Genomic DNA, 25,579 nt, shown 5'->3' with positions numbered 1-25,579 from the left:
TCATAATGGCCCCAAGTGGAAGCAACCCAAATGTCCATTAATTTATAATGGATTCCATTTATATGAAAAGTCCCAAATAAGCAAACCCATAGACGTAGAAAGTAGTTTAATGGTGTCCAGGGAGTGACGGCTACTGAGTACAAGGGTGTCTTTTGGGAGTAATGAAAAGGTTCTGGAATTTGATAGTGGTTTTAGTTGCACAGTCCTGTGCATATACTTAAAACCATTGAACTGTTCCATTAAAAATGGTGAGTTTAATAGTAAATAAATTGTATCTCAATAAAATTTTCAAAACAAAAAACAAAGGGGAGCCTTGCACAGATCAATGATGAAAATGTATTATCAATTCAGGAGTGAAGCTCAAACTCTGGCCTGGAGAATAGAGAAGCGTAGGTTAAACTGAGCCTGGGAAGCACGAGGGGGCAAAGGTATCTCTCAAACATTGTTGGTGTCAGTATAAACTGGTATACTCATTTCAGTAAGTGACTTAATAGTATTTATCAAAAAAGAAAAAAAGAAAAAAAAAAAAGGAAATACAACATCCCACCTATGATCCAGGATTTTCATTCGTAGGAATCTAAAATCAATGTCTAGTACCCAGTGAATGTTCGTCCTACTACAAAGATGATAATCATAGGGGAAAACAATAAATTATGCAATTAACTCCTGCAGCCAATTCAGCTCTCACTTCTGCTTCTTTTGGGGAAAATAATAAGACAGTGCTTATCGCACAGGGTGGTATGACCATGGAATCTCTGCTCCTTTAAACTTTACCAGCTGCATAAAATGAAAAGTTCTCCCCTAACACATGAGGTCATTTCTAGAGATACGGAGCATACTACAATAGTATACTAACAGACGAGTTAAAGATTCTCATGTAAAATTCCACTTCTTATAAAAGAGATGTCATAGGCATGGGAGTAGGGGGGTGGGGAGCAGCTTGAGCTTTAGCTAAAACCCATGAAGCTGCAAAGAAGCCAAGAAATATCTAGAGCGATTTATGCACGAGCCTCATGGAAATCAGCAGTGACTGCAGCAAATGACAACCCCAATGAGGACTGAAAGAAGTGCCTAACTGAGCCTACACCTTTTTCCCCTTTCATTCTTTCTCCAACGGGCAACTCCCTTTCAATGGGCAGCGCCATTATTTATAAACTCTGTGCTTTGCTTATCCAGTAAAGAGTTCTATCAAAGCAGAAAACACCCAAGGAGAAGACCATCACACCAGCCTACTTTTCCAATTAATCATACCCAAGCCTTTCAGCCTATAAAGACATATCCTGACATCAACTTGCCCGAGTTGCAGGAAGAGAGAAATAGCTTCTGAAATCTGTCTCATAACTCGAAAGATGACAGCAGCTACCCCTCCAGGATGCTCCATGCCTTCACTCTCCTTGGAGCTGGTCCTAACCCCCAGATCTCAGCCTCTCGCCCACCCAGCAGGGGAGACATGGTGGGGAGACAGGGATTGTGACATAAGCAAATGGCCTCAGGCTGATATATGTAAATGCCAGCCCAGGAGCTTCCTAGTAGGGACATGGCCTGAGAAGTCCTCATCACAGCCAACCAACCTCTTGCAACCTCCAAGGGGGAGGAGGAGCCCATCCCGGGAGAGCTGACAGCAGGATTCCGGTAGAGGAGGGCGGGTGAGAAGACTGTAGGAGCCATGGAGGCTATGTGTGTCTGCTCTCCCTGCTGCACATGGCAGAGGTGCTGTCCTCGCTTATGCTCCTGTCTGTGCTGCAAGTTCCTCTTCACCTCCGAGCGGAACTGCACCTGCTTCCCCTGCCCTTACAAGGACGAGCGGAACTGCCAGTGCTGCCACTTCACCTGTGCCGAGAACCCCAATTGCCACTGGTGCTGCTGCTCTTGGGCCAATAACCCCAACTGCAAGTACTGCTGCACGGCCAACAGCAATGTCAAGTTCCACTACTATGAGAGCCGCTGCTGCCGCCAGGCCACCATCACATTCCGCAAGGGCCGCCTCAGGGTCATCCACATTAAGTAAGTGCTGGGCACCCCAGGTGGGCCACACGGGCTAGGAAAACGGGGGGACCCTGCTGGCTGTGGAGTCCACAGGGCAGGCCAGCGCCCCTGCCCCAAGTCCATTTCTCTCTCTGAAAGAAGGATTCCAAGAAATGTATCAAATTAAGTGTGTCCTAGACAGCTCTTGACCACATATAGGACGTGAGTTTCAAATCCACGATCCACCGTCGTGTGCCTGAGCACCAGGCTCTCACCTGTGCAAAACTGGAACAGCTAGAACTCCGTGCGTAAGCAGCTTGCCAGGCACTGCCTGTGTGACCCCACATAACGCCCATCCTGTGCTCACCCTACCTCATGCCTCTAAGAAGTCTGAGGAAAACGAGCCTCTGAGAGGGTTAGTTGCCTGGGATCATACAGCCAGCCGGATGCCCTCAGGATTTGAAACCAGTGTCCATGTATTCTTAAATTGAAAATGCACACTTGTAAAACAGAGAGAATACATGCCATGATTCATGGGCATGAGGATGAATGTATGTGCTTTGTAACCTGTCATGTGACATACAAATATAAATTGCTCTTCCTCTTCCTCCTCCGAACTCTCGGCATCCCTTTCACAGGCCCAGGCAGTGGTGTATTCCCGCCAGCCTTCTCTTTGTTCCCATCAGAGGGCATGCCACTGAGGGTTGCAATCACTCTTTGGGGACACTAAGCCTCCGTATCAGGCATTGATTATCTTCTTCTTGCTCCAACCAAACCAGTCTTTTTATGTCACACATGAGGGGAGTCTGGAGTGCCAGAGACAGACTTCTTAGAGGCATAAGTTCGAAGTTTGGGGCTGTGACAGGATTTGGATAGGCAGGTTTGAAACCTTACAAGGTCAGAAAAGCACATCTGTGAGCAAAGGTTCAGTGAATTTGAGGTGAATATGAGCCATCTTGCATGTAAGCACTTAGTAAATGGTTAATGAACATTACTCTCTGCTTGTGGACCGCTTACTATGGTCCTTGCATGAATAACGAACCCAGAAATGGGGGTGCAGAAGTTCTAAGGTGAAGTGTCCAGACCACTCTCTCCTCTCAACTGCCCCGTTTTCTGTGCACCAGCCAGGGGAGGCCCGGGGCCCATTTCAACAGAGGAGGGATGACCTGGGTGCTTTGGGAAGATGCCTTAGGTCAGTAGCTCCCAAACTTTGCTTTGCACTGGAATCCCTAGGAATCTTTTCATAAAATAGTGATGCCTGGCCCCCATCCCAGGACATTCTGACTTTATTGGTCAGGAGTACCACCTGGGCTGTATATGTTCCCACTCCACCCCCAGTGATTCTACATTGCAGAATGGCCTGGATGGTATAAGGAGGGAAGTCAGGAGAACCCAGGTGCAAGAATGGGCCTGAATTTGGGAGAGGGAGAAAGCCATGCCGAGGAGCAGAGGCGGGATGTCCCAACCAGAAGGGTAAGACTGCAGGGCTAGATGATGGTGTGGGCACGAGGTCCCTGCTCCTGAATGTCCAGGTCTATGCTCGAGGCTTTCAGAAGATGATCAGAGTTGCTATTACAAGTGTCAGGAGATCGGCTCTTGGTGCAAGGAGGTTTGTCTTCCATCTGGCCTCTTTCTTGGTTTCTGAACCACCGTCTCCCTGGCCCTCATCACTACTTACTACTCAGCATCTTGCTTATCTCACCCTATTCTGGTTCATCCATCCCTCTCTGCCTTACTCATTCCTATTTCACCTCCACCCCAGCTTCCTGGACCATTTACCACCGGTCTCTTAACTCCTCTCTCTTTCCTCTCACCCCAGCAACACCTTCCCTCCCTTCTTTCTGATTATAATGCTGTCTCCCTTTATGTTATATCTTGATTCTCAGAGCCATCTTATCTAATCAGAGAGGTCCATCCAGCTAACAGGTGGACAATGGAACTGTTCCTCCAGATGACCAACCCCTTTGGGACCCAGGCAGGAGGCTGGGAAGGCAGAGAGGGAACATGACTGAGACTGTTGAGGCCTGCATGCCTGGAGCCCAGCATCCAAATCCTAAGGGAGGAGCTTTCCAGTTGCCTGAGTGTCCACAAGGGGCACTCTCGGTCACCACCGAACACTCGACTAGCAACTTTGATTGTCTGGGATCTGAGATATAGGTCCCTGGCTGAGGGAATGGGGAAGGACCTCAGGGCTTAGAGGGACGACAAGAAGGCCAAAGCAGAAGAGAACACACAATGTCAGGATCAGTACCCAAACACCTCTGACGTAAACAGAGGAAAAGAAATAGAAACGGTCACAAATTGTGTATCTCCTGATACCACCGTCTCCACAGCGAATTCAAAAAGTGCTTTTCTCCAAGTTGCACTTGAATTTTACAAGTAAGCTTTTACTTTGTCCAGAATTCTTATAATACATGCAATCAGCCTCAGATATTACACAAATAAAAGACACACACACACACACACACACTTTCTTGCTCATTGCTTTTCTCTGCCATGGACATCGGCTGGTTAGCACCAGAGGGTAGTAATTGCAGTGGCCACGTCAGTGGAATGTTGTTTAGTAGGTACCAGCAGTTAAGCACTTACCATGGATTAGCTCATGCAGACTTTGTAAAATTCTCACAAAAGAAGTAGCACTGTGAGCCTCCATTTAGAGATGAGGAGACTGAGAATGAGAGAGGTTAAGAAACTCATCTCAAAGACCTACCTCTGCTCTAGTGCCTTCTATCACGTGCAATCCGCCCAGATCCTTAATTCTTACTCGCCTAGTGGTGAGACACCAGGTTTCAGGCTTCGCTCAAACACTGACCTCTGGGTCTCCTGGGAAGGACACTCTCCCCATCCTCTTTGTGTTCCATCCTACACAATCACAGCGATGCCAATGCCCTCCAGGCAAAGCCCACCAACAACGCACCTGTAGTTGGGCAGCCCTGGGTTCATTGCCTCATGGGAACCAGTGAGAACATGCCCCATGGTTACGGGTGAGGTGTCTCAATAAGTTATGACAGGTCCACGTAAAGTGAGGGTGCAGGGATGAATCTGCTGTCGGGTGTATAATAAATCTTGTCTAGAAGGTGGGAAGAACAGAGAGAGCCTCAGGCTGCAACTGGTGAAAAAGCAGCGGTCCCTCCCCTTAACCAGGAGAGGGGATGTTGGGTACTTGTGTGGTTTGGCTCATGTTCTCGCTTTTGTCCGAATTCAAAGATGATGGCGTGGTCCTTGTGTGTGCTTTGTTTCACCAGCATCCCAGCATGGCCTTGCCTGGTGCTGGTGTTCTGAGGTATTGTTATAACCACAGAACGTCGGAGTGGGCTGGTACTGCCAGGCCAGTTTCCAAGGCTTTTCTCTTGCTCAACATGAACAAGTACTTCCTGCGTTCAGAGCTTCTCTCGGGTCTTGCAGGTAATCCAATCCAATGGGAACCCTCCAGAAACCCTCTCGTGGGTACTCATTTTATCATGAGAAAAACAGGCAGAGGCAGGTTCATGGACTTTTCTGAGATCACCCCCCTTAATCACAGTGGGAGGCAGGGTTAAAGCCTTGACAGCCTGACACGGAGCCCATGCTCCTCGCCACCCCCGCGGGCCTGCCTCCGTCACTTCCCAAGGTGGAGAAGCGGAGCAAGACCCCAGAGCCCGCAGCCTGAAGCCCTCCCTCCGTGTGTTTGCTTCTCCTTTCAGCTCCAAAACCGCGCTACGCATCGGGAGCAGCGATACCCAAGTGGAAGAGACAAAGGCGGTCGGGTCGGGGAAGGGCCACCTGATCGACCATCTCCTGTGTCCCATGTGCAACCGGCTGCGCATGCACTCCTTCATGCTGCCCTGCAACCACAGCCTGTGCGAGAAGTGCCTGCGGCGGCTGCAGAAGCACGCGGAGGTCACGGAGAACTTCTTCATCGTGGTCTGCCCGGTGTGCAGCCGCTCGCACTGCATGCCCTACAGCCACAAGATGCAACTGCCCGAGAACTACCTGCACGGCCGCCTCACCAAGCGCTACATGCAGGAGCAGGGCTTCCTCAAGTGGCGCTTTGACCGCTCCTCAGGGCCCATCCACTGCCAGGTCTGCCGCAGCCGGCGCATCGCCTACAAGCGCTGCACCACCTGCCGCCTCAACCTGTGCAACGATTGCCTCAAGAGCTTCCACTCGGACGTGGCCATGCAGGACCACGTCTTCGTGGACACCTGCACCGACGACCAGGACGAGATGATCTGCATCCATCACCCGTCCAGCCGCATCATCGAGTACTGCCGCAACGACAACCAGCTGCTCTGCAACTTCTGCAAGGCCTCCTTGCACAACGGCCACGACACCATCAGCCTCCTCGACGCCTGCTCCGAGAGGTCCGCCGCACTCTTCAGCGCCATCGCCAAGTTCAAAGCAGGTTCTGGTCCCCTTCCCTCTCCCCTCCAGGATGGCACTGAACCGGGCTGCACGCCATTGGCTTGGCGCCCATCCCTGGCAACTACCACCAGTCAGTTAACTTTCCTGTGCCTTGGTTTTCTCTTCTATAGAATAGGAATAAATAGTAAGACCTCCCTCAAGGTGTGATTATGAGGATTTAATAAAAAAATATTTTTTTTAAGGAAAAAGGAAGAAGGAAGGAAGGAAGGAAGGGAAAGGGAAGAAAGAGGAGGAAAAAAACAATCCAACACACAGAAATCCATAAAGATTCTATAATCCTAGATATAACCTTGGTGACCTGGGCCCTATTTTCCCCCTTGAAAAGTGGAGGGTTTGATTCTATGGTGTCCTGAAATTCTCTGAGCCTTTCTAAGGTGTTTTGTCACTAGGATTCAAACTTGTTCTTCATATTTTTTTTAATATATTTTATTGATTTTTTACAGAGAGGAAGGGAAAGAGAGAGAGAGAGCTAGAAACGTTGATAAGAGAGAATCACCGACCAGCTGCCTCTTGCACAACCCCTACCGGGGATGTGCCCGCAACCAATGTACATGCCCTTGACTGGAATAGAACCTGGGACCCTTCAGTCCGCAGACTAATGCTCTACCGCTGAGCCAAACCGGTTTCAGCTCAAACTTATTCTTAAGGACTCGATTCCCTTCCTGGGGAGATGCCATAATTAGGCATTTTAAACAGATCTCCAGGTAATTCAAAAGCCAGTGATCCAAGGACACCATTTGAGAAACTCTGGGCCCTGGCGAGAAGTTGAGTGTCTGAAGCTGTGGTGTCACCCCCGCTACACACTGGCACTGCCCAGGAGCCTTACTAACTAGGACCAGCAGCAGTACTGTGTCTCGGGAGCTGGGGAGACATCAACCCATCCCGTGGACATGGGAATCTGCATTCTTATCAGGATCCCCAGGAGATTCTCTGCATTCGTTCAAAACCTAGCTGCAAGCTTCCTCCCCTGAATTCCTGAGCCCCACCTTAAGCCACTTCAGAATCTCAGCAGGCGAGGCTGAGAGCAGAGTGGTTGTTACAGTTCCCCAGGTGGTTCCGGTGCTCACAGAGGGCTGAGAACCACAGCTGGAGCAACGGGAAGCACATGCTTTGGAGTTAGACAAACGTTAGGGACGGCCCTCATTCCTCCCATTTACCCGCTGTGTGACATGGACAGTCCCTTAACCTCCCTGAGGTTCTCACTTCCTCTTCTATTAGTGGGAACAATATCTTCCAGGTAGAAAGATGTGTAATATATCATCATATGTGGATATGATCCCTCATTTGTATAATGTGTGGATCTGGTACATAAAAATGTTTAATTTAAAATAATAGCTACATTTAGGTATACTGCCTGAAAGAGACCTTGATTGGACTTTTCCCTAAGACCAGCTCTTGCACAGCTGTCTCATTTGTAAGGGGGAGGGGTGCTTCTGGCCTCCTCCTTCCTCCTCTCCTGGAGCTGCCTCTTTCCCCTCCTCGGTGAAATTTTTATTCTGTCTCTCAGGACATTGCTCTACTTAAGCTTCACTAATCCCTAATCAAGCAAGAAGTGCCAGGTATCGTTGACAGTGAGAAAGTATTGAATAGTTAAATAAATTAATGCGTAAAGCGGAATTTCAGTTGCCGTAAGTCACAGAAGGGCTTGCACTGGGGAGGGCAGGGGGCATTTCTCGGCACCCTGCCAGCACACCCTGATGGTTTCCTCTTCAGCCCCCATCTGCTTCACCACCTCCTTCTTTCTGGTCCAGGGTGAGGCAGGAGATGGGCAAAGAAAATGGGGACTTCCAGAAGTAGGCCAGAGGGTAACAGTGCTGATATCCTCTCCCTACACACACACACACACACACACACACACACACACACACACACAATGTTAGAACATGGGACATAATGGCTTTCACTCAGCCAATACCTTTCAAGCACCTCTACACATCCTGGTCATAGTCATAACCAAGACAGCCGTGGGCCCTGTCCTCATGGTCTGGCAGAACTCCAGGGTGTCTCTTACTCAAATGTATATCGTGTGATAATGACCGCCACCCACAAAGATCCATGACTATGTTAAGAGCTAAGTGCAAAAAAGACTTATCACCCCACACCTGAGTACAATTTGGTGGGGAGTGCAACTCATCAACTCACTGCAGAAGTGGCCCTTCGAGGGAAGGGGCTTACTTTGGAATGGACCACATGTCTTCAGGTCGCCACCTACTGCCCAAGTCCCTGCGAAGCTAGCCAAGATGCCCATTTCGCAGGTAGAGACATGCTACATGCCCTCCTGGGCTGCAGTATCATTGGCTCTCTATGAGTGCCCTGCACATCCATGTCCTCTCGTGTGCATATCTATACTTCTAATGCCTAGGAAGGCATGAGCCATGGACTGGGTGTCCAGTCAGTGTTTGTTGAATGACTGAGTGAGCTTAAAATCCAAATACCATGTACGAGGATGCAGGGTGAACTGGGTGCTCCTGAAAGTGTAACAGCAGACCCTTTATGGAAAGGAAGTGGGGGAAAGGCAAGAGAGGGAGCCCAGCTGAATCCAAGAGAGAGTAGTGACCCCCAGCAGAGAAAAGAGGCGTGTGAAAGAGCAGCCCTGTTGTCTAGGGTTGCGTTTTTTGGTGAATGAGGCAGGGCAACCTTTAGAAGTAGGCACCAGAAATGTAGTCCTTTCTCTTACCTCTGCAAAAGCTTAGCCTTCACACAGGGAACACCAGTCACTTCGTGATGTCACATCTTCTCAAGTCCAATTTGCTGACAAGTGAAGTCTGGTGAAAAATTAGTAGCAAGGGTGGCCTTAAGGCCCCGGAGATTACTGCTATAAGATAGATGTGTGCCAGGGAAGGGTGATTGTGATATCTGAGGGAAGCACCGTATTTTCCGGCGTATAAGACGACTTTTGAAACGAAAAAGTCAACCGAAAATCGGGGATCGTCTTATACGCCGAGTGTATCCCAAAAAATGTCTCAATATGTAGCTAAACGAATTTTTAACTGTAAAATTAGGGGGTCATCTTATACGCCGGAAAATACGGTACTAGAGAAGGAGGAAGAGAGGAGTATACTGAGGGAGGCCAAGTGCACTTTATAAATCCTTTTATGAAATGTGTTCTGGTGTGTTTCAGCCCAGCTACAAGTGCCTTCCCTGCCTCCCACCCACTGCCTTGGAGTCCAAGGTAATTTGCTCAAGTTCACTACACCCTAAACAGTGGTTCTCACCCTTTCTAATGCCGCGACCCTTTAATATAGATCCTCAGGATGTGGTGACGTCCAACCATAAAATTATTTTTGTTGCTACTTCATAACTGTAATTTCACTACTATTAATGAATCATAATGTACATATCTGTGTTTTCCCATGGTCTTTGGCAACCCTGCTAACGGTTCTCAACCTGTGGGTTGCGACAGTTGAGAACCAGTGCTATAGTTATGAAGTAGCAATGAAAATAATCTTATGATTGGAGGTCCCCACAATCTGAGGAACTGTATTAAAGGGTCGCAGCATTAGAAAGGCTGAGAACCACTGTGCTACAAGCTTTGACATCCGGAGAGATGGACACTTTAACTGAAGTGACTAACTTGGTTGTTTTGCAGTCCGATATGAAATTGACAATGATCTTATGGAATTCAACATTTTAAAAGGCAGCTTTAAAGCAGACAAGGAGGCGAAGCGAAAAGAGATCAGAAATGGATTTCTCAAGCTACGCAGCATCCTGCAGGAGAAGGAGAAACTGATCATGGAGCAGGTCGAGAATCTGGAAGTGTCCAGGCAGAAGGAGATCGAAAAGTATGTGTACGTCACATCCATGAAAGTGAACGAAATGGACGGCCTGATCGCCTACTCCAAGGAAGCTCTCAAGGAGACGGGCCAAGTGGCGTTCCTGCAGTCAGCCAAGATTCTGGTGGAGCAGATCGAGGACGGCATCCAGAGCACCTATAGGCCCGACCCGCAGCTCCGGCTACACTCCGTGAACTGCCTGCCCTTGGACTTTGCTGAGCTCTCCACTGCCATCCATGAGCTCTTCCCCCAGGGACCCAAGAAAGTGTGCTCCTCGGGGGATTCCGTGACCTCCCCTTACCCCACACACTCAGAAATGATGATTTCCAGGAAGGTCACGTTCAGCACCCACAGCTTGGGCAACCAGCAGCTATACCAGCGAAGCTCCTCCTTACTGTCCTTTAAAACCACCGCTGCCGGGGGAGAGAAGGTCAAGGTGGGTCTGGAGGCCTATGGGCGCACACAGTCCACCGCCTCTCCCAAAACCACCGATGGCCTCTACACCTACTGGAGTGCGGAGGCAGAAAACCAGTCTCTGCACAACAGCGGCAGCTTCCACAATGGGTACGCGGTCAAGGACACCCCTGTGAAGACCCCAGGCCCGATTGTTATCTACCAGACTCTGGTGTATCCAACAGCTGCCAAGGTGAGAGAAAAGCTCTGGGCTCTGCGGGGAAGGTGAGAGGAGGGTGTGGGGTGTGGAATGGATGTGGGTAGCCATTACTGCTTTGACCTCTGGGGTCTGGTCACTTCAAATTGGTGCCTCTGGACTCTTTGTGGTCAGCTCATTGGAGAGGGATCAGAAATCTAAGCAGCCCAAGACTGGCTTCAAACATACAATGTAATTCATTCATAGTGAGAAATATATCTGAAAGCCCAAATCCCACTTCAACGGCAGCTTCTCTATTGAAAGAGAACCCAAAGATCTACGGCCATACCACCCTGAACGCGCCCGATCTCGTCTGATCTCGGAAGCTAAGCAGGGTCGGGCCTGGTTAGTACTTGGATGGGAAAAAGAACCCAAAGGCCAGAAGCAAAATAATTTGAACAGCTGTTTCCTAGAGCAATGGTCGGCAAACGCATTAGTCAACAGAACCAAATATCAATACTATTATACAATGATTGAGCCGAAACCGGTTTGGCTCAGTGGATAGAACATCGGCCTGCGGACTAAAAGGTCCCGGGTTTGATTCCCGTCAAGGGCATGTACCTTGGTTGCAGGTACATCCCCAGTAGGGCGTGTGCAAGAGGCAGCTGATCAATGTTTCTAACTTTCTATCCCTCTCTCTTCCTCTCTGTAAAAAATCAATAAAATATATATTGAAATTTCTTTTGAGAGCCAAATTTTTAAAAATTAAACTATATAGGTAGGTACATTGTTATTAGCTTAATTAGGGTACTCTTAAGCTGGCCTTTGCTAAAAACTCAAAGAGCCAAAGAGCCGTATGTGGCTTCACCGCAGTTTGCCAACCACTGTCCTAGAGAAAGGCCTATAATAGTAGAGAGCGCCAGAAATTTGGATTAGAACTGCAGGTTGCATTACCTATCAGCTACAATTCCTCTAAACTGCTACCATTCCTAAAAAAAATACCCAGACTCGGCATGATTTGGAAAGATTGGAGGATAATCCCCAGTGGCATTCCAATTCTTATCTTATAAGATTCAACCTTTTTGGGGGAGCAGAGGGGTGGATTTCTCACAGACTCTGCAACAGCCATCATCTGGCTTCAGGGTCATGACCTCTACTTGATTCTCTCGGCCTAACTTAGACAAATAGCCTTTCCTTGTTAAATTCCTTTCAAACCCAACTGACCCTAAATTGAACTGTTTGTAGAATACTCTGTTAAAGTACAGGGCGGGTGGGGGGAAAGATTAACATGAAACTAGATATTGTTAGAGCATATCTTCTCTCGTTTTAGGATTCCCTACAAGGACATCTCCAAGGCCAGCCCATGGCCTGCCTCCCTGGGGCAGAGCTCATCCTTTGCCCCCATAATCTGAGAACACTTCCAAATGCGTTTAGCACCCTTGAAGTCTAAAGTAGGAGTGCACAAATATGAATGTGCATTTGGATATCTTGTTAAAATGCAGATTCTGTCTCAGTGGGTCTCAGTGGGGCCTGAGATTCCTCATTTCTAACAAACATCTAAGTGTTGCCATTGCTGCCGATCTGCAGGCCATACTTTGTATAAGGGCTTTAAAACAATAAAATGAAAGCCAGATACAAGCCTAGATTTCCTTTTCCTCTCTCCTGAGGCCTCATAATCTATGTTTTGGAGTCCATAATTGATACTAAGAATGATTTTATGCTGCAACATGGAGTATACCCTCCCATAAGCCATCAGACAAAGCCAAGTATTTCTGCTTAGAGAAATACGAGTGAGCATACGAGTATACATAGAGATACAAGTGAGCAGCTAAACCTACATTTCCAAATGGTACTAGATCAGCAAGGCCTGCAGTGTACGTGGCATTAGCTCAGGGATGACATTAGGTCTCATCCCCACACAACTCAGACCTCTCAGGAGGTTGGCAGGATCTATCCCCAGAAGGAAAGGACTGGTGATGGCTGCTCTCTGCTTGGGCTTAGAGAACAGTCAGTCACTCCATGCCACCTATTAGTGGCCCCTGAATGAGCTCAAGAAAGAAGCCTAACCTGGCCAGTGTGGTTCAATTGGTTCAGGGTTGTCCCATGCACTGATAGGTCACCAGCCCAGGTTGTGGGCTTGATGCCCTGTAAGGCATGTGCAGGAGACAGCTGATCAATGGTTCTCTCTCATGGATGTTTATCTCTCTCTTTCTCTCTAAATTTATACATGCACACATGCACACACACACACACACACACACACACACACTCACACACATTATATAATAAAAGGGTAATATGCAAATTGATGGAATGGTGGAACGTCCAGTCACTATGATGCACACTGACAACCAGAGGGCAGACACTCAATGCAGGAGCTATCCCTAGTCCTCAGGCCTTGATTGCCTGATCGAAGTCTGCCAGCCAACCTCTCAGTCCCTTCCCTAGGCTGGCAGGCTCCAATTGCCTGATTACAAATGGGGAACCAGGGGTCGGTGGCGGCAGGGGTGAGGCCAGCTACCAGCAGCTGGGAGAGATGGCCCTGATTGCAGGCCAGGCCTAGGGACTGTACCCATGCATGAATTTCATGTGCTGGGCCTCTAGTATATACACTCCTGCCTGCCTGCCTAATATATATATTAGGTTATACATACACATTCATACACATTCATACATACATACATACAAACACACATACATACATACTAGAAGCCTGGTGCATGAAATTCATGCATGAGGGGTGGATCCCCTCAGCCCAACCTGCACTCTCTCATAATCTGGGACCCCTCAGGGAATGTCTGACTGCTGGTATAGGTACATATTGACAAGTTATATATCCCTGCAGGATCTGGCCTAAACTGGCAGTCAGACATCACTCTTGCAACCCTGGACCACTAACTGCTAACTGCTCACCTGCCTTCCTGCCTGATTGCCCCTAACCACTGTGCATGCTTACCTGATTGCCCCTAACCTCTCTGCCTTCCTGCCTGCCTGATCATCCCTAACCATCTTTTCCTGTTGCTTCATCACCCTTAACCACTATGCCTCCCTGCCTGATTGCCCCTAACTGCTTACCTGCCCGCCTGCCTGCCTCCTGCCTTGTCGTCCCTAACCACTTCTGCCTCGGTCCTGCCACCATGGTTTAAAAAAAAAAAAAAAGGAGCATACATAAGAAAACCTAGTTAAGTCATAAACTGTCAAGAGAGTGGTATTTGATGGGAAAATATCCTTAATCCCTATGTTAGGATCATGGAATGGAATTCACACAGAAATCATAGTGCTCAGTAATGCAGAAGATGAAATCTCTCAAATGATGGTTGACTAACAGTGCCTTTAGGCTTTTGGCATAGAAAGTATTCTTAAAATTTGAGTTATAACTTGTCAATATGTACCTTAAAAATTCTAAGGAGTTTTTATAAAACTCAATTTTACTTCTAGAAATTCCTCCCAAGGAAATGGTTAAAATTTCAGATCAATATTTATGCCCAAACGTGTTTATTACACGTTTATTTATTTATTTATTAAAGGATAAAATTAGAAACAACCTAAATTTCAACTATAGAAGGTCTAAATCATTTGTGGGGCAGTTATTAAAATGGTGCTTTACTAAATTTTTAATGAAGCAAGGAAATATATAATAAGTGATATAAAGCAGGAATCAAAGCAATATAATCCAAATTATATGTATTTCTGTGTTTGTATATATTCCAAAATTGGAGAGAAATACTAATTAATTATTAATTGAATTGTGGGATTATATGCAATATTTATTTTCTCCCCTTACAACTTTTCTGTATTTTCTAAGTATTTCACAGTGAGTACATTTATCTTGATAAGCATAAAAATAACTTAACTTTCATTAAGTTTTAAAAGCAAGTATAAAAAAAAAACCATCATAGACACAGACAATAGTATGGTGATTACCAGAGAGAAAGGGGTAGAGAAAGATAGAAAATAAATGGTGATGGAAGGAAACTTCATTTTGGCACGTTTCTGTTCCTGAACACAATATACAGATGATGTGTTATAGAATTGTATACCTGAGAGCTGTATAACTTTATTAATCAAGGTCACCCCAATAAATTTAATAAAAGTTTGTAAATGAATAAATTAAAAATTCCATGCCGAATTCGGTTTGGCTCAGTGGTAGAGCGTCGGTCTGTGGACTGAAAGGTCCCAGGTTCGATTCCGGTCAGGGGCATGTACATTGGTTGCGGGCACATCCCTGGTGGGGGGTGTGCAGGAGGCGGCTGGTCGATGTTTCTCTCTCATTGACGTTTCTGGCTCTCTATCTCTCTCCCTTCCTCTCTGTAAAAAAGAAATCAATAAAATATATTTTTTAAAAAAGAGAGAGAGAGAGAGAGAGAGAGAGAGAGAGAGAGAGAGAGGGAGAGAGACTCTTGCCCCCTCTGGCATGTGAGGACACAGGGAGAGAAAAGTTGTCTATGACCCTGGAAATACCCTGTTTCCTCGAAAATAAGACAGTGTCCTATATTAATTTTTGCTCCCAAAGATGTGTTAGGTCTTATTTTCAGGGGATGTCTTATTTTTCCATGTGCTAGGTCTTATTTTCAGAGGATGTCTTATTTTCAGGGAAGCACGGTAGGTCCTCACCAGACACTGAATCTGCAGGTGCCTGTATCTTGGACTTTTAGTCTCCAGATCTGTGAGAAATAAATGTCCGTGTGTTGTTGTTTTTAAGAGTCATTATAAATTAATTTTATAAATATTGTAACATTTATTAAAATGTAAGTAAAGCATGTCTACTAAAAGAAACAATTATTATAAAATATGTACCGTATTTTTCGGACCATAAGACGCTCCGGACCATAAGACGCACCAGATTTTAGAGAAGGGAAATGAAGAAAAAAAGATTCTGAAACAAATAGTGTCCTAAAATATTTTATGTGCATTAAAACCCAACATCACAGTCATAAACACATGTAATCAACCCTGTAAAGTAAACAGCAGCATTTAGAACCATTTTAGAGCCGGGCAAGCACACAGAGACCACACAGAGCCGGGCAAGTAAAAAAACTTTTTTTTTTAAAGTATGTGTAGGCTATATTTGGACCATAAGACGCAGGGACTTTTTCCCCCCACTTCTGGGGGGAAAAAAGTGCGTCTTATGGTCCGAAAAATACGGTATATGCCAGGTATAATCTGCTAATTGACACTTGTTAATATATCCCTTCCCAAGGGTTAATATTTCATGCTCTGAGTAGAATATATATATATCCTCCATTGCTTAAATAAGTTAGTTCACCTCTGTGGAACTCTATGTATTTTTGGTATATAAAATAGAGGGTTGGAATATATATACTTTTCATCTTCTAGGATTCTGTGCTTCCTTTGGAATTTGCTAAAAGTAATGTTTCTGAGCCTCAACTGTAAAGTGGGATATTAAAGTCTCCCAGGGGCTTGTGAGGACGAAGTAAGTTAAGAATGTCTGACACAACCTGATGCATGATGGGTGTGTAATAAATGGTAGCTACTAGTACTCTGATTGGTGGTGTTAGGGGGACTACAGCCACTTCCATGATGACTGACAGGAATAGAACTCAGAAGAATATCTTTCTGTTCTTGAAACACATCACAGGCTTCAGTCAGGCCTCATAACACAGCCGTTCAACACTGCTGCACAAGGTCTAATTCAAAGTCAGCAGCTAGAGGAGGTGGGGTCAGCTTAAACTCCCCCATTGACAGATAGTCAATGCCACAAATCTTTAGGGGAAAGAAAGCTGAACGGTGTGAGCTAGGACCACACCCACATGTTCATTTCTTCACAGGTTTACTGGACATGCCCAACAGAAGACGTGGACTCTTTTGAGATGGAATTCTATGAAGTCATTAGTTCCCCTCCAAACAATGTGCGGACAGAGCTCTGTGGACAAATCCGGGACATCACGCAGCAGAGTCTGGAGCTGCACAACCTGACCCCCAACACCGAGTACCTGTTTAAAGTCAGAGCCATCAATGACAGTGGTCCTGGGCAATGGAGTGACATCTGCAAGGTACTGTGCACACTCATTTCAAACAGGTTTTCATTGTAAGCTCTGGGTGCGGGTCTGTTAGGATGGTCATACCACAGAACCCACCCTGTATGTGACTGCCCCCTCTAATCCCAGAAAACCTATTGACTCAGGGCCTCAACCGACTTTGCAAATGTGGCTTAAGAATCTTCTCTCGTCTTAGGATTCCCTACAAGTACATCTCCAAAGCCATTTATTTTTATTTTTTTTAAAAAAGACATTTGTGCTAGGCACTGTGTTAGATTGTAGAGATTCAGAGGAAAATGAGACATAATCCTTGCCTTCAGAGTCTAGTAAACAAAGGGTCGTGGTGTGATAAGGACAAAAAAAAAAAAGAGTTACCTGTTAGCCTTGGTGGTGACTGAAAGTCAGGATTAGGTGTCAGATTTAACAAATACAAATACAGGATGCCCAATTAAAGTTGAAACTCGGGCAAACAACAAATATTTTTAGTATCTGTACATTCAGTTATAGATATGCTTAAAAAATTCACTTGCTGCTTAGCTGCAAGTCAAGGAAAGCCACTGAAAGGGTCAGGATAGGACTCCCCAAAACAAGGCACCAAGTGATCCCTGCACTCCTGGTGATGCCAGCTGGTTCTTCCATAGAGCCCCAGGGACATCACTCCTGAGTACGATTTTATGGATATTCAGAGGAGGAACGGACACAAATACCAAGACTGTGCAGAGCTATCTTACAGTTCAACAATGACAGTATTCTTTGCAGTTTGAGTAGATTATGTTTTCATGGGGAATTTTTTTTTTTGAAAGAAAGAGATTAAGTCCAACCATTTCAGCTTTTGAAAAGGGAAATTTATATAGATAAATTGAACTGATGTTTGCCAGAGGGGAGGGGAGTTGGAGGACTGCATGAAAAGGGGGAAGGAATTGAGAAGTACCAATTGGTAGTTATAAAATAGTCATGGGGGAGGGGGGAGTCTGGGGGAGCATGTAAAACACAGCCTAGGGAATACAGTCAGTGACATTGTGAAAACTATGTATGGTGCCAGGTGGGTGCTTGAATTCTCAGGGGAATCACTTTGTAAATTATATAATTGTTTAACCACTCTACTGTATACCTGGAACTAATATAATATCGAATGTCAACTGTAATTGAAAAATAATATTTTTTAAATAGAGAAATTTATAGTACAAAGAGAGGGAAGTATCATGAGACCACTTCCAGCCAGGGCATGCATATGGTACCCAAGGGAACTAGAAGATCATTGTTTCTCTCAGTCTCTCTCTCTCTCTCTCTCTCTCTCTCTCTCTCTGTCTCTCTCTCTCTCTCTCTCTCTCTCTCTCACTTGTGACATTCCCTTTCTTTTCTGGTCCATTCTTTGCAGAAGAGAATCTGATGGGTTGCTAGCTCTAGTGATAAAGAGAAGCAGGGGGTAGGGCAGGGACAGGAGTCACCATTAGCAGGTCTCCTTGCGGGGCTAGGGACAGAAGGAGAGGACTCTCTACTCCCTCCTGATAGCCAGCTCCTGGGGTCATGCTCTGTTTCTGGAGCCCAAGGGCTCCCTCCTTCTCCCCCAGCGGTCAGACACTCCCATGGGAAGGAAGTGGGAAGGAGAGGCGACTCCTCCTGCCACACCCCAGCCAGTCACTGTGTGGGTCAGATGCCTCAGAGCCCTTTTTGCTGCTGCTCTTCTCTCCAGAGCCTGGAACACCCACCGCTGCTACCACATTTTACAGCATGTCCTTCTGACTGTGATTTTTCCTTCAATCTAATGCCATCTGCCTTCTCATTAAAAACAAAAACAAACAAAAAAAAAAAAACTCCTCAACAATGTCTAGCCAATGAAGAGAACTCAGTGCTATTACTAATTTTTTTTCATTGTTATCCTCTGATATTTTTTTTAAACATATTTGTTGATTTTCAAGAGAGAAAGAAACATCAATAAGAAACATCTACCAACAGCCTCCTGCATACCCGCTACTGGGGATCAAACCTGCAATCCGGGCATATGCCCTGAGTGGGAACTGAAACAAGGGACATGGGACAAAGCTCAACCAACGGAGTCAGGGCTGCTCTGTTCTCTTTAGATACAAGGGACAGAGATGGGGCTGGAAGACTGGAGTACGTTGGCTTTCAGTAGATGTTTTGCCATCCCCCTTGAACTCCTTGAGAACAGAAGTCATGTCTGGTTCATCTTTCTTTCTCCCACAATGCTTACCACAGCACTGTGCCCAGCAGGCTCTTAATGGTTATTGAGCGATACATGAGTGAAATGTGAGCAAACAAATGGACATACGAATGAATGTCTAAATTAAAGAGTGAAGGAATAAATGGATAGGCAAAATTAATAATTACAAAGTAGCAAAAGCCGCCTGAAAGCTCCTAAGTGTCTTATACAATCAGTCAAGACTAACGCTCCCCCCTGAAATGGTGTTTGTGTGATTAATCCCCACTTCGTGCCTGGGAAGAAAACTCACTGCAATCCTTTTTGCTTTTTAACACAATTTCTAAATGAGCAGAGCACTAATTAATGAGGTTTTCTGGAGGCTTCATTTTTACCGGAGTCACAGAGCTACGATATAGATTTTTCCTTCAGAAGTAATTCCTCCCCCCATCTCTGTGATTGTATTAGCATTCCAGGGGAACACTGGCTTCCTTAACATTTGTCATGATTTGCATAAGTAAAGGCTTCAATGGCAAATGAAAATAAGATGGCGTGTTTGAATGACATTTATAAAGCTTCATAAAAGTAATGACTTCAGGCCTTTCCTATAAAATCGAAATATTTTTCCTTAGGCATCCGTTCAGTGCAGGTATTTCCTGAAAGGTTCCATTTAAAATGATGTAACGAGGCAGCAGAATCATGGCTTCTCTGAAATGCAATATTTCTATCAGATGTACTTTTGTAAAGGAAGTGAAACAGCACCTTTTGTATTTGATTTTCATAGTCTGGGGCTGGTTGATTTTTTTTTTTTTTTAAGGGATTTTATTTGAAGGGTGGCACGTGAAGCATGAAAAATTAACTTGGACACTTTTTGAAGGAGCCATTTACTGAAGGCAACGACGTGTCAGACGCTGTCTCTTCACGATCACTGATCTTCTCAACCGCTTGGCAGGTGGGGAATTACAGCCTCCATTTTACAGATAAAGAAACCGAGGCTCACGGAGACGGAGTGTCTGGCCTCAGGTAACTCAAAGGAATCGAGTGGGAAGCTAGGTCTCCTCCACGGCAGTAGCGCGTTGCCCCCACGAACCATAATCAGCTGCAGGGCAGGCTCCGCCCTGGGGACCTGGCACCTCATTCTGGGAGAATGTCATCGAAGCCAACAGCAATGAGAGCCAGACTTTTATTTCTCTGAGAGTTGATAACATCATTGGAAAGAACATTGAACGCTGCCGGTGCTGTGAGGCCAGGCCCCATGTTGGCCTGACTCGCCCCCTGGGCCCACAGTTCCGGCTCTGAGCCTCTAACATCCAAGACTCTGACTGATATTTTTGAAGGAATGGAAAAATTTGTTTGTAGGCAAGTCCTCTACCCTTTGGCCTCAGTTTCTCCTCCTGCTCTCCCTCTCATCCTCAATGTCCCTGCTGACCACCATCCCCATTTCTGGAAATGGTCTCCTTACTCTGCCTGTCTCCCTCTGACTTCAAATCTCAGCCAACTTCCAAGAAGTCTCCCCAGGACAAAGGTAACTTTCCATCTATGCACTGGTTTCCTGTTGCTGCTGAAACAAATTAGTGGCTAAAACAACATAAATTCATTTCTTATCTGACAGTCTGGAGATGAGAAATCCAAAATGGGCCTTTTTGGGTAAAATCAAGGTGTCATCAGGGCTGTATTCCTTCTGGAGGCTCTAAGAGAAAATCCATTCTCTTGCCTTTTCCAGCTTTCAGCAATCTCCCACATTCCTTGGTCCAGGGGCCCTGCCTCCATTTTCAAAGACAGCACCGATAGGCTGAGTCCTTCTCACCCTGCCATCTCTCTGGTTCTCGTTTGCCTTGGACCCACCTGATGATCCAGAATAATCTCCCTATCAAAAGGCCAGCTGACTACCAACTTAATTCCCCTTTGCCATGTAACATAACATAGTCACATGTTCCTGGGATTGGGACACGGACATCTTTCGGGGACATTATTCTGCCTACCACAAATCTGAAAATCAGATGACCCAAGTTACATTAGATCTGGAGGTAAAAATTCAGACCCAACAACAACAAAGGCACTGTTCTGGGTCTTTCTTCAGGAAATGCGCCACCATAATCAGCTGCAGGGCAGGTTATTATGGGCACCCCCACCCATCCTCTCAAATTCCTTCTCTGTCTGTACTGGAGTTCCCACACCCCACCCTGTGTCTGACTTGTGCTGGCACCCTGAGTCTCTGCAGGGCTGCTCCCTCCCTGCTCGCTGCCTTCGGGATGGAACCCCAGCCATAGATCAAGGTCTCCTGGCCTTCCTGGGCATCTTACCTGGCTTCCCTAAAATTCTGCTTCTGGTTTATCCTCTGTCCCTACTGCAGGGGCTGCGGAGGGCCCAGGGGCTGGTCTGGGGTCACAGCCCCAACATTGTCATCAGCTCCCATTCACATGAGGCCTCTCAAAGAACAAGTAACCTAGTCTGTACAATTCCAATCCCACCTCAAATTAGTTGTGGGGCTTTAGAAAAGCTACCCAATCCTCCGGAGCCTCAGTTTCTTCATCTATAAAATGGAGTCGGTGGCATCTGCCTCGTGTGATTGCCGTGAGTTGTTAATGAAATGATGCGCATAGCTCCTGCACACAGTCTCCCGTTGGCTGACGCCATGGCTCTCGGCTTCTGCTTGCAGGTGCAGACCCCCGACGGGCACGGGAAGAACCGAGCGAAGTGGGGCCTGCTGAAGAATATCCAGTCTGCCCTCCAGAAGCGCTTCTGAGCCCCCCACGGAGCAGGTGGCAGCGGCAGAAACACACCACACGATAGACATATAGGCACACACATACGTATATGTATTTTCTCACCACATCCCTCCATGAGGCTGCAAATCATGTTCCAGAATCAGAGCTGTTTCAGCAGGAGAATTCTAAGAACTAAGAAAAGGAAATGCCTGATGCCGTGCCTCACTGTTTGTTCATTATTATGACACAAAGACACAAAATAGTCATCAAGTCTCCACATCACCATTAGCTTAGGTGTGGCCACAAATTCAGAACTCTGTGGTGTTCTGTCGGCAGCACCGGCAGGCTGCCAGTGGGGAAAAGGGCGCTCTGTGAGGCAGGCCCAGGGTGTGCGTTCTAATGCTGGTCTAACCAGCTTCCAGTGTTTGGACAAGTCCCTGATGGGCAGGGAGCTCATTACCTCACCCGGCAGTCTGTTTCAATATTAAGCAGCCACACTGTTAGAATGTTTTTCCCAATTATTGGGCCTGAACTTGCCTTTCCGTAACTTGAACCCCACAGTCTGAGGTCCGCCTCTGAGTCACAAAGACTGAGAACGCCCTCTCTCCTCCCGCTCTACTCCTCTGGGCCCCAGAGCGGAGGAGGAGCAGGCCCCCCTGAGCTGGGCCGAGGCGCCCCTGTGGGGTTTTGAAGCAAGGCACCGAAAGCACGGCAGAGTCACACGTCAGCTGCAGTCTCCCTGAGCTCGTCCTGGCCCTTCAGACAATAGGGAGCCCCCAGCGCTTCCTTTTCTAAAAAGTACGTTTTATTGATTTTACAGCAAGAAAGGGAGAGATATAGAGTTAGAAACATTGATGAGAAACTTCTATGAACTGCCTCCTGCACGCCCCCTACTGGGGATGGAGCCCAGAACCAAGATACATGCCCTTGACCAGAATTGAACCTGGGACTCTTTAGTCCATGGGCTGATGCTCTATCCACTGAGCCAAACCAATTAGGGAGCCTCCTGTGTCTCCTGCCTGACAAGGCCCCATCTGCCTGGAACGACCCTCTTTCTAGAGCACACCCCATTTCTGATCCTCTCCAACCACTTCTTCCAGGCTGATTCTCCAGGTGGGGGTGACATGTCCCTCCTCCCCACCCCTTCTCCCAAAGAGACAGGCTTCAGGTATTCCTGCCCATGGTACTCAGGAGTTCTCTGTGTCCCCCGTCTCTAGGCAAAGATGGTGTCTCCTTTATTCTGTCCCTGTGCCGGCTCCGTGGGGCTCACATTGCACATGGGTACCAGGGAGAAAGGCCCTGGAGCTAGAAGGCAGGCCCACACCTGACCCTCCTCTGAACATCCCACCCGCATGTGTCTGCTCACACAGATATGGGAGTGAATGCGGAAAGACGTAGCTGTCGCCGGTGGTCTCCACCTCCGCTGATCCCATCCTGTTCGTGAGCTGTCCCACTGGCAGCTGCCCCCTGGCCAGCCCCCCTAACTTCCCCCAGAGGACTGCTGCTTTGCAGCCCTTTCTTTTGTCCAGAGGCTCAGCCTCAGAGTCACTCCCGCCCTCCCCTTTTCCTCGAGGAGGGCCCGAGTGAGGATAACAGGGAAGGAAGCCAAGCAGATTCCCGCCCTGTCCCCACGGCATTGGAAGAAGGACTACCCGGGGGCTCTGTTACGTTCCCATTACTGTAAAGGACGGCTCAAGTCCACCATCAGGTTTGGTATTACCATATAATCATTTCCCTAAAAGGCTTCAGAATGATCATTAGCACTGGGAGCAAATTAAACGGCATGCCAGCGGGGATTTTACTACTAATAAACCAAAATGAAATTAAACTAAAAAAATAGAATGGTATGAATGTTGCAACACAGTGATCACACCCACTCACAAAGCCAACCAGGAGGGCGAGAACCAGGCAAGCCACAGCATCTGGATCCTCCTCTCAAGACAACATGTAACCTTTAATGCCAGGAAAACCACAGCTAGCCGGACTCGCTGAGAGGCCCCCTTCACCAATAGGTGAGCCATTCTACCAAATGCAACATGGAATTCTTTTCTTTTTAATTACACTGTCATTAACAAATACCACTATATTCGTTTTACATGCCCAACATAATGGTTTGATATATAGAGTGAAAGGATCACCATAGTAAGTTTAGTTCACATACATCATCATACATAATTTCAGGATGTTTTTCTTATGATGAAGACTTTTCAGATCTCTCTCAGCAACTTTCAAACACACATACGGTGTTATTAAGCTGTAGTCCCCATGCAGTACATTACATCCCAGGGCTTATTTATCTTATAATTGTGTACCTCTACTTTGTGATCCCCTTCCCCCACATGCCCTCCTCCAGCACATCATTTGGTCCCTGAGATTATGAATCACAGGGAGTCCCCCTCCTTGGACCCTTCCTGAGGTATAAAAAGGGAGGCAAGGCTCTGGTTTTAACACTACCTCTTCACTTGACACTCACTTGCTGGAGACTGCCCAGGTCCCACCCCATACCCACCGATCAGATTATGCAGAGCAGGGGCCAAGCAACACATTTGAATTTTCTAAAAGCCTTCAAGTGATTCTGAGGAACAGCCCTTTCCCAGGCCAACAAGCATTTGGGACCCACGAGACAGGGGCCAGAATAGTTGGGAGATGGTTCCTGGCCATAGGAGGTACAGAATGGGCAGGAACTGGGTAAGGTGCGGGCCAGGGGAAAGGCTACCATGAGGACAGCTTGCAGAAGACCAGGCAGCAGGCATGAATGGAGAACTGGGTACAGTCAAACCTCAGAGGGAAGGTAGAGGAGGGTGGGGGGAAGGAGAAGAGATCAACTAAAAGACTTGTATGCATGCATATAAGCCTAACCAGTGGTCATGGACATCAAGGGGGTGGGAGTATGCATTGGGAGAGGATTGGGATGGGAATGGGGGGATGAGGACAAGTATGTGATACCTTAATCAATAAATAAATTTCTTAAATAAAAATAAATAAATAAAAAGAATTGGATACAATAGGTACTAAAAAAAAAAAGGCTCATTGATTTGAGTTATGACCCATAACTCTCAAAGCATAGAGAGGGAGACATGGTGAGTGAGAAACAGGTTATGTGGGGACATGTTGATGTTTAAACTGTTATTTCAACAGATGCCCCACTCCCAAACAAGTAAGGTGTATCGCAGGGAGCAAAGAGATCATGAACACCAAGGGGGCGGGGGTACTCCTACACACATCATCCCTATGCCTGCCCACTGCCATGCCTTCTGGTTAAAGCCATCACCAGCAACTGGCATCCACACTCAGCTATGCCACACACACTCACACACACACACACACTCAGACTCACAGAGCACGTCAGCAGACGCACACTGGTTCACACACAAGCACGCACACAGATGCACATACACACGTTCCACATTCTTTACCTCTGAATCATATCATCCATTCAGAGCTCAGCAAAAAGCTTCTGAACCAACAGGGACCCACCTTGAGGCTGAAGGGCCAGAAGATCAAAGAGGTATGGTTCTGAGAGGATACTTCAATGCCTGCCACAGGAGATAGATGGGGGAAGGGGAGGCTTGGCATGATGGGAGGGGCGCGGGGGGGGGGGGCATTTCCTTGTCACCTCAGTTTCCAAATGATCTGTGAGACCGTTTTAGTTGGAAATCAAAGGGTTTCTTTGCCAGCAAACGACCAGGAGAATCAGGTGGTAGATGAGTCCTCAGAAAAGCTAATACATTCCAAGGCAAATCACTGACTGCATCTAAGAGAAAGTGCAATTTGGTGAGAAGCCCAAGGGACACATGTTACTGCCACGCTGGACTGGGCCCGGGCGGGTGAATTTTTTATAGCACGCTGTAGATGTGGGAAAAATAAGGGCTCAAAACAGAGTCCTTCAGATGCTGTGAATCTGTGCATGACTTCATTACCATCCCTCTAATTCCACTAGGAGCTACAATTTCTAAATTTCCCTTCAGGAAAAAAAGAATCAT

General features: G+C 46.8%; 1 protein-coding gene across 1 annotated transcript; it reads left to right on the top strand.

Moving 5' to 3' along the window:
- Window positions 1-1,607: 1,607 nt before the first annotated feature.
- Window positions 1,608-21,651, top strand: TRIM42 (tripartite motif containing 42). Its single transcript, XM_036430513.1, has 5 exons — window positions 1,608-2,004; window positions 5,649-6,349; window positions 9,959-10,788; window positions 16,521-16,745; window positions 21,548-21,651. The coding sequence occupies exons 1-5, from the start codon at window positions 1,667-1,669 to the stop codon at window positions 21,632-21,634; spliced, it is 2,181 nt and encodes a 726-aa protein (XP_036286406.1). The 5' UTR covers window positions 1,608-1,666; the 3' UTR covers window positions 21,635-21,651.
- Window positions 21,652-25,579: the final 3,928 nt, after the last annotated feature.

Source organism: Pipistrellus kuhlii, unplaced genomic scaffold (genome assembly GCF_014108245.1).
Source record: "Pipistrellus kuhlii isolate mPipKuh1 unplaced genomic scaffold, mPipKuh1.p scaffold_m20_p_11, whole genome shotgun sequence".
Taxonomy (NCBI): Eukaryota; Metazoa; Chordata; class Mammalia; order Chiroptera; family Vespertilionidae; genus Pipistrellus; species Pipistrellus kuhlii.
Note: the sequence above shows the minus strand (reverse complement) of the source record. Positions and strands in the feature narration are given on the sequence as shown.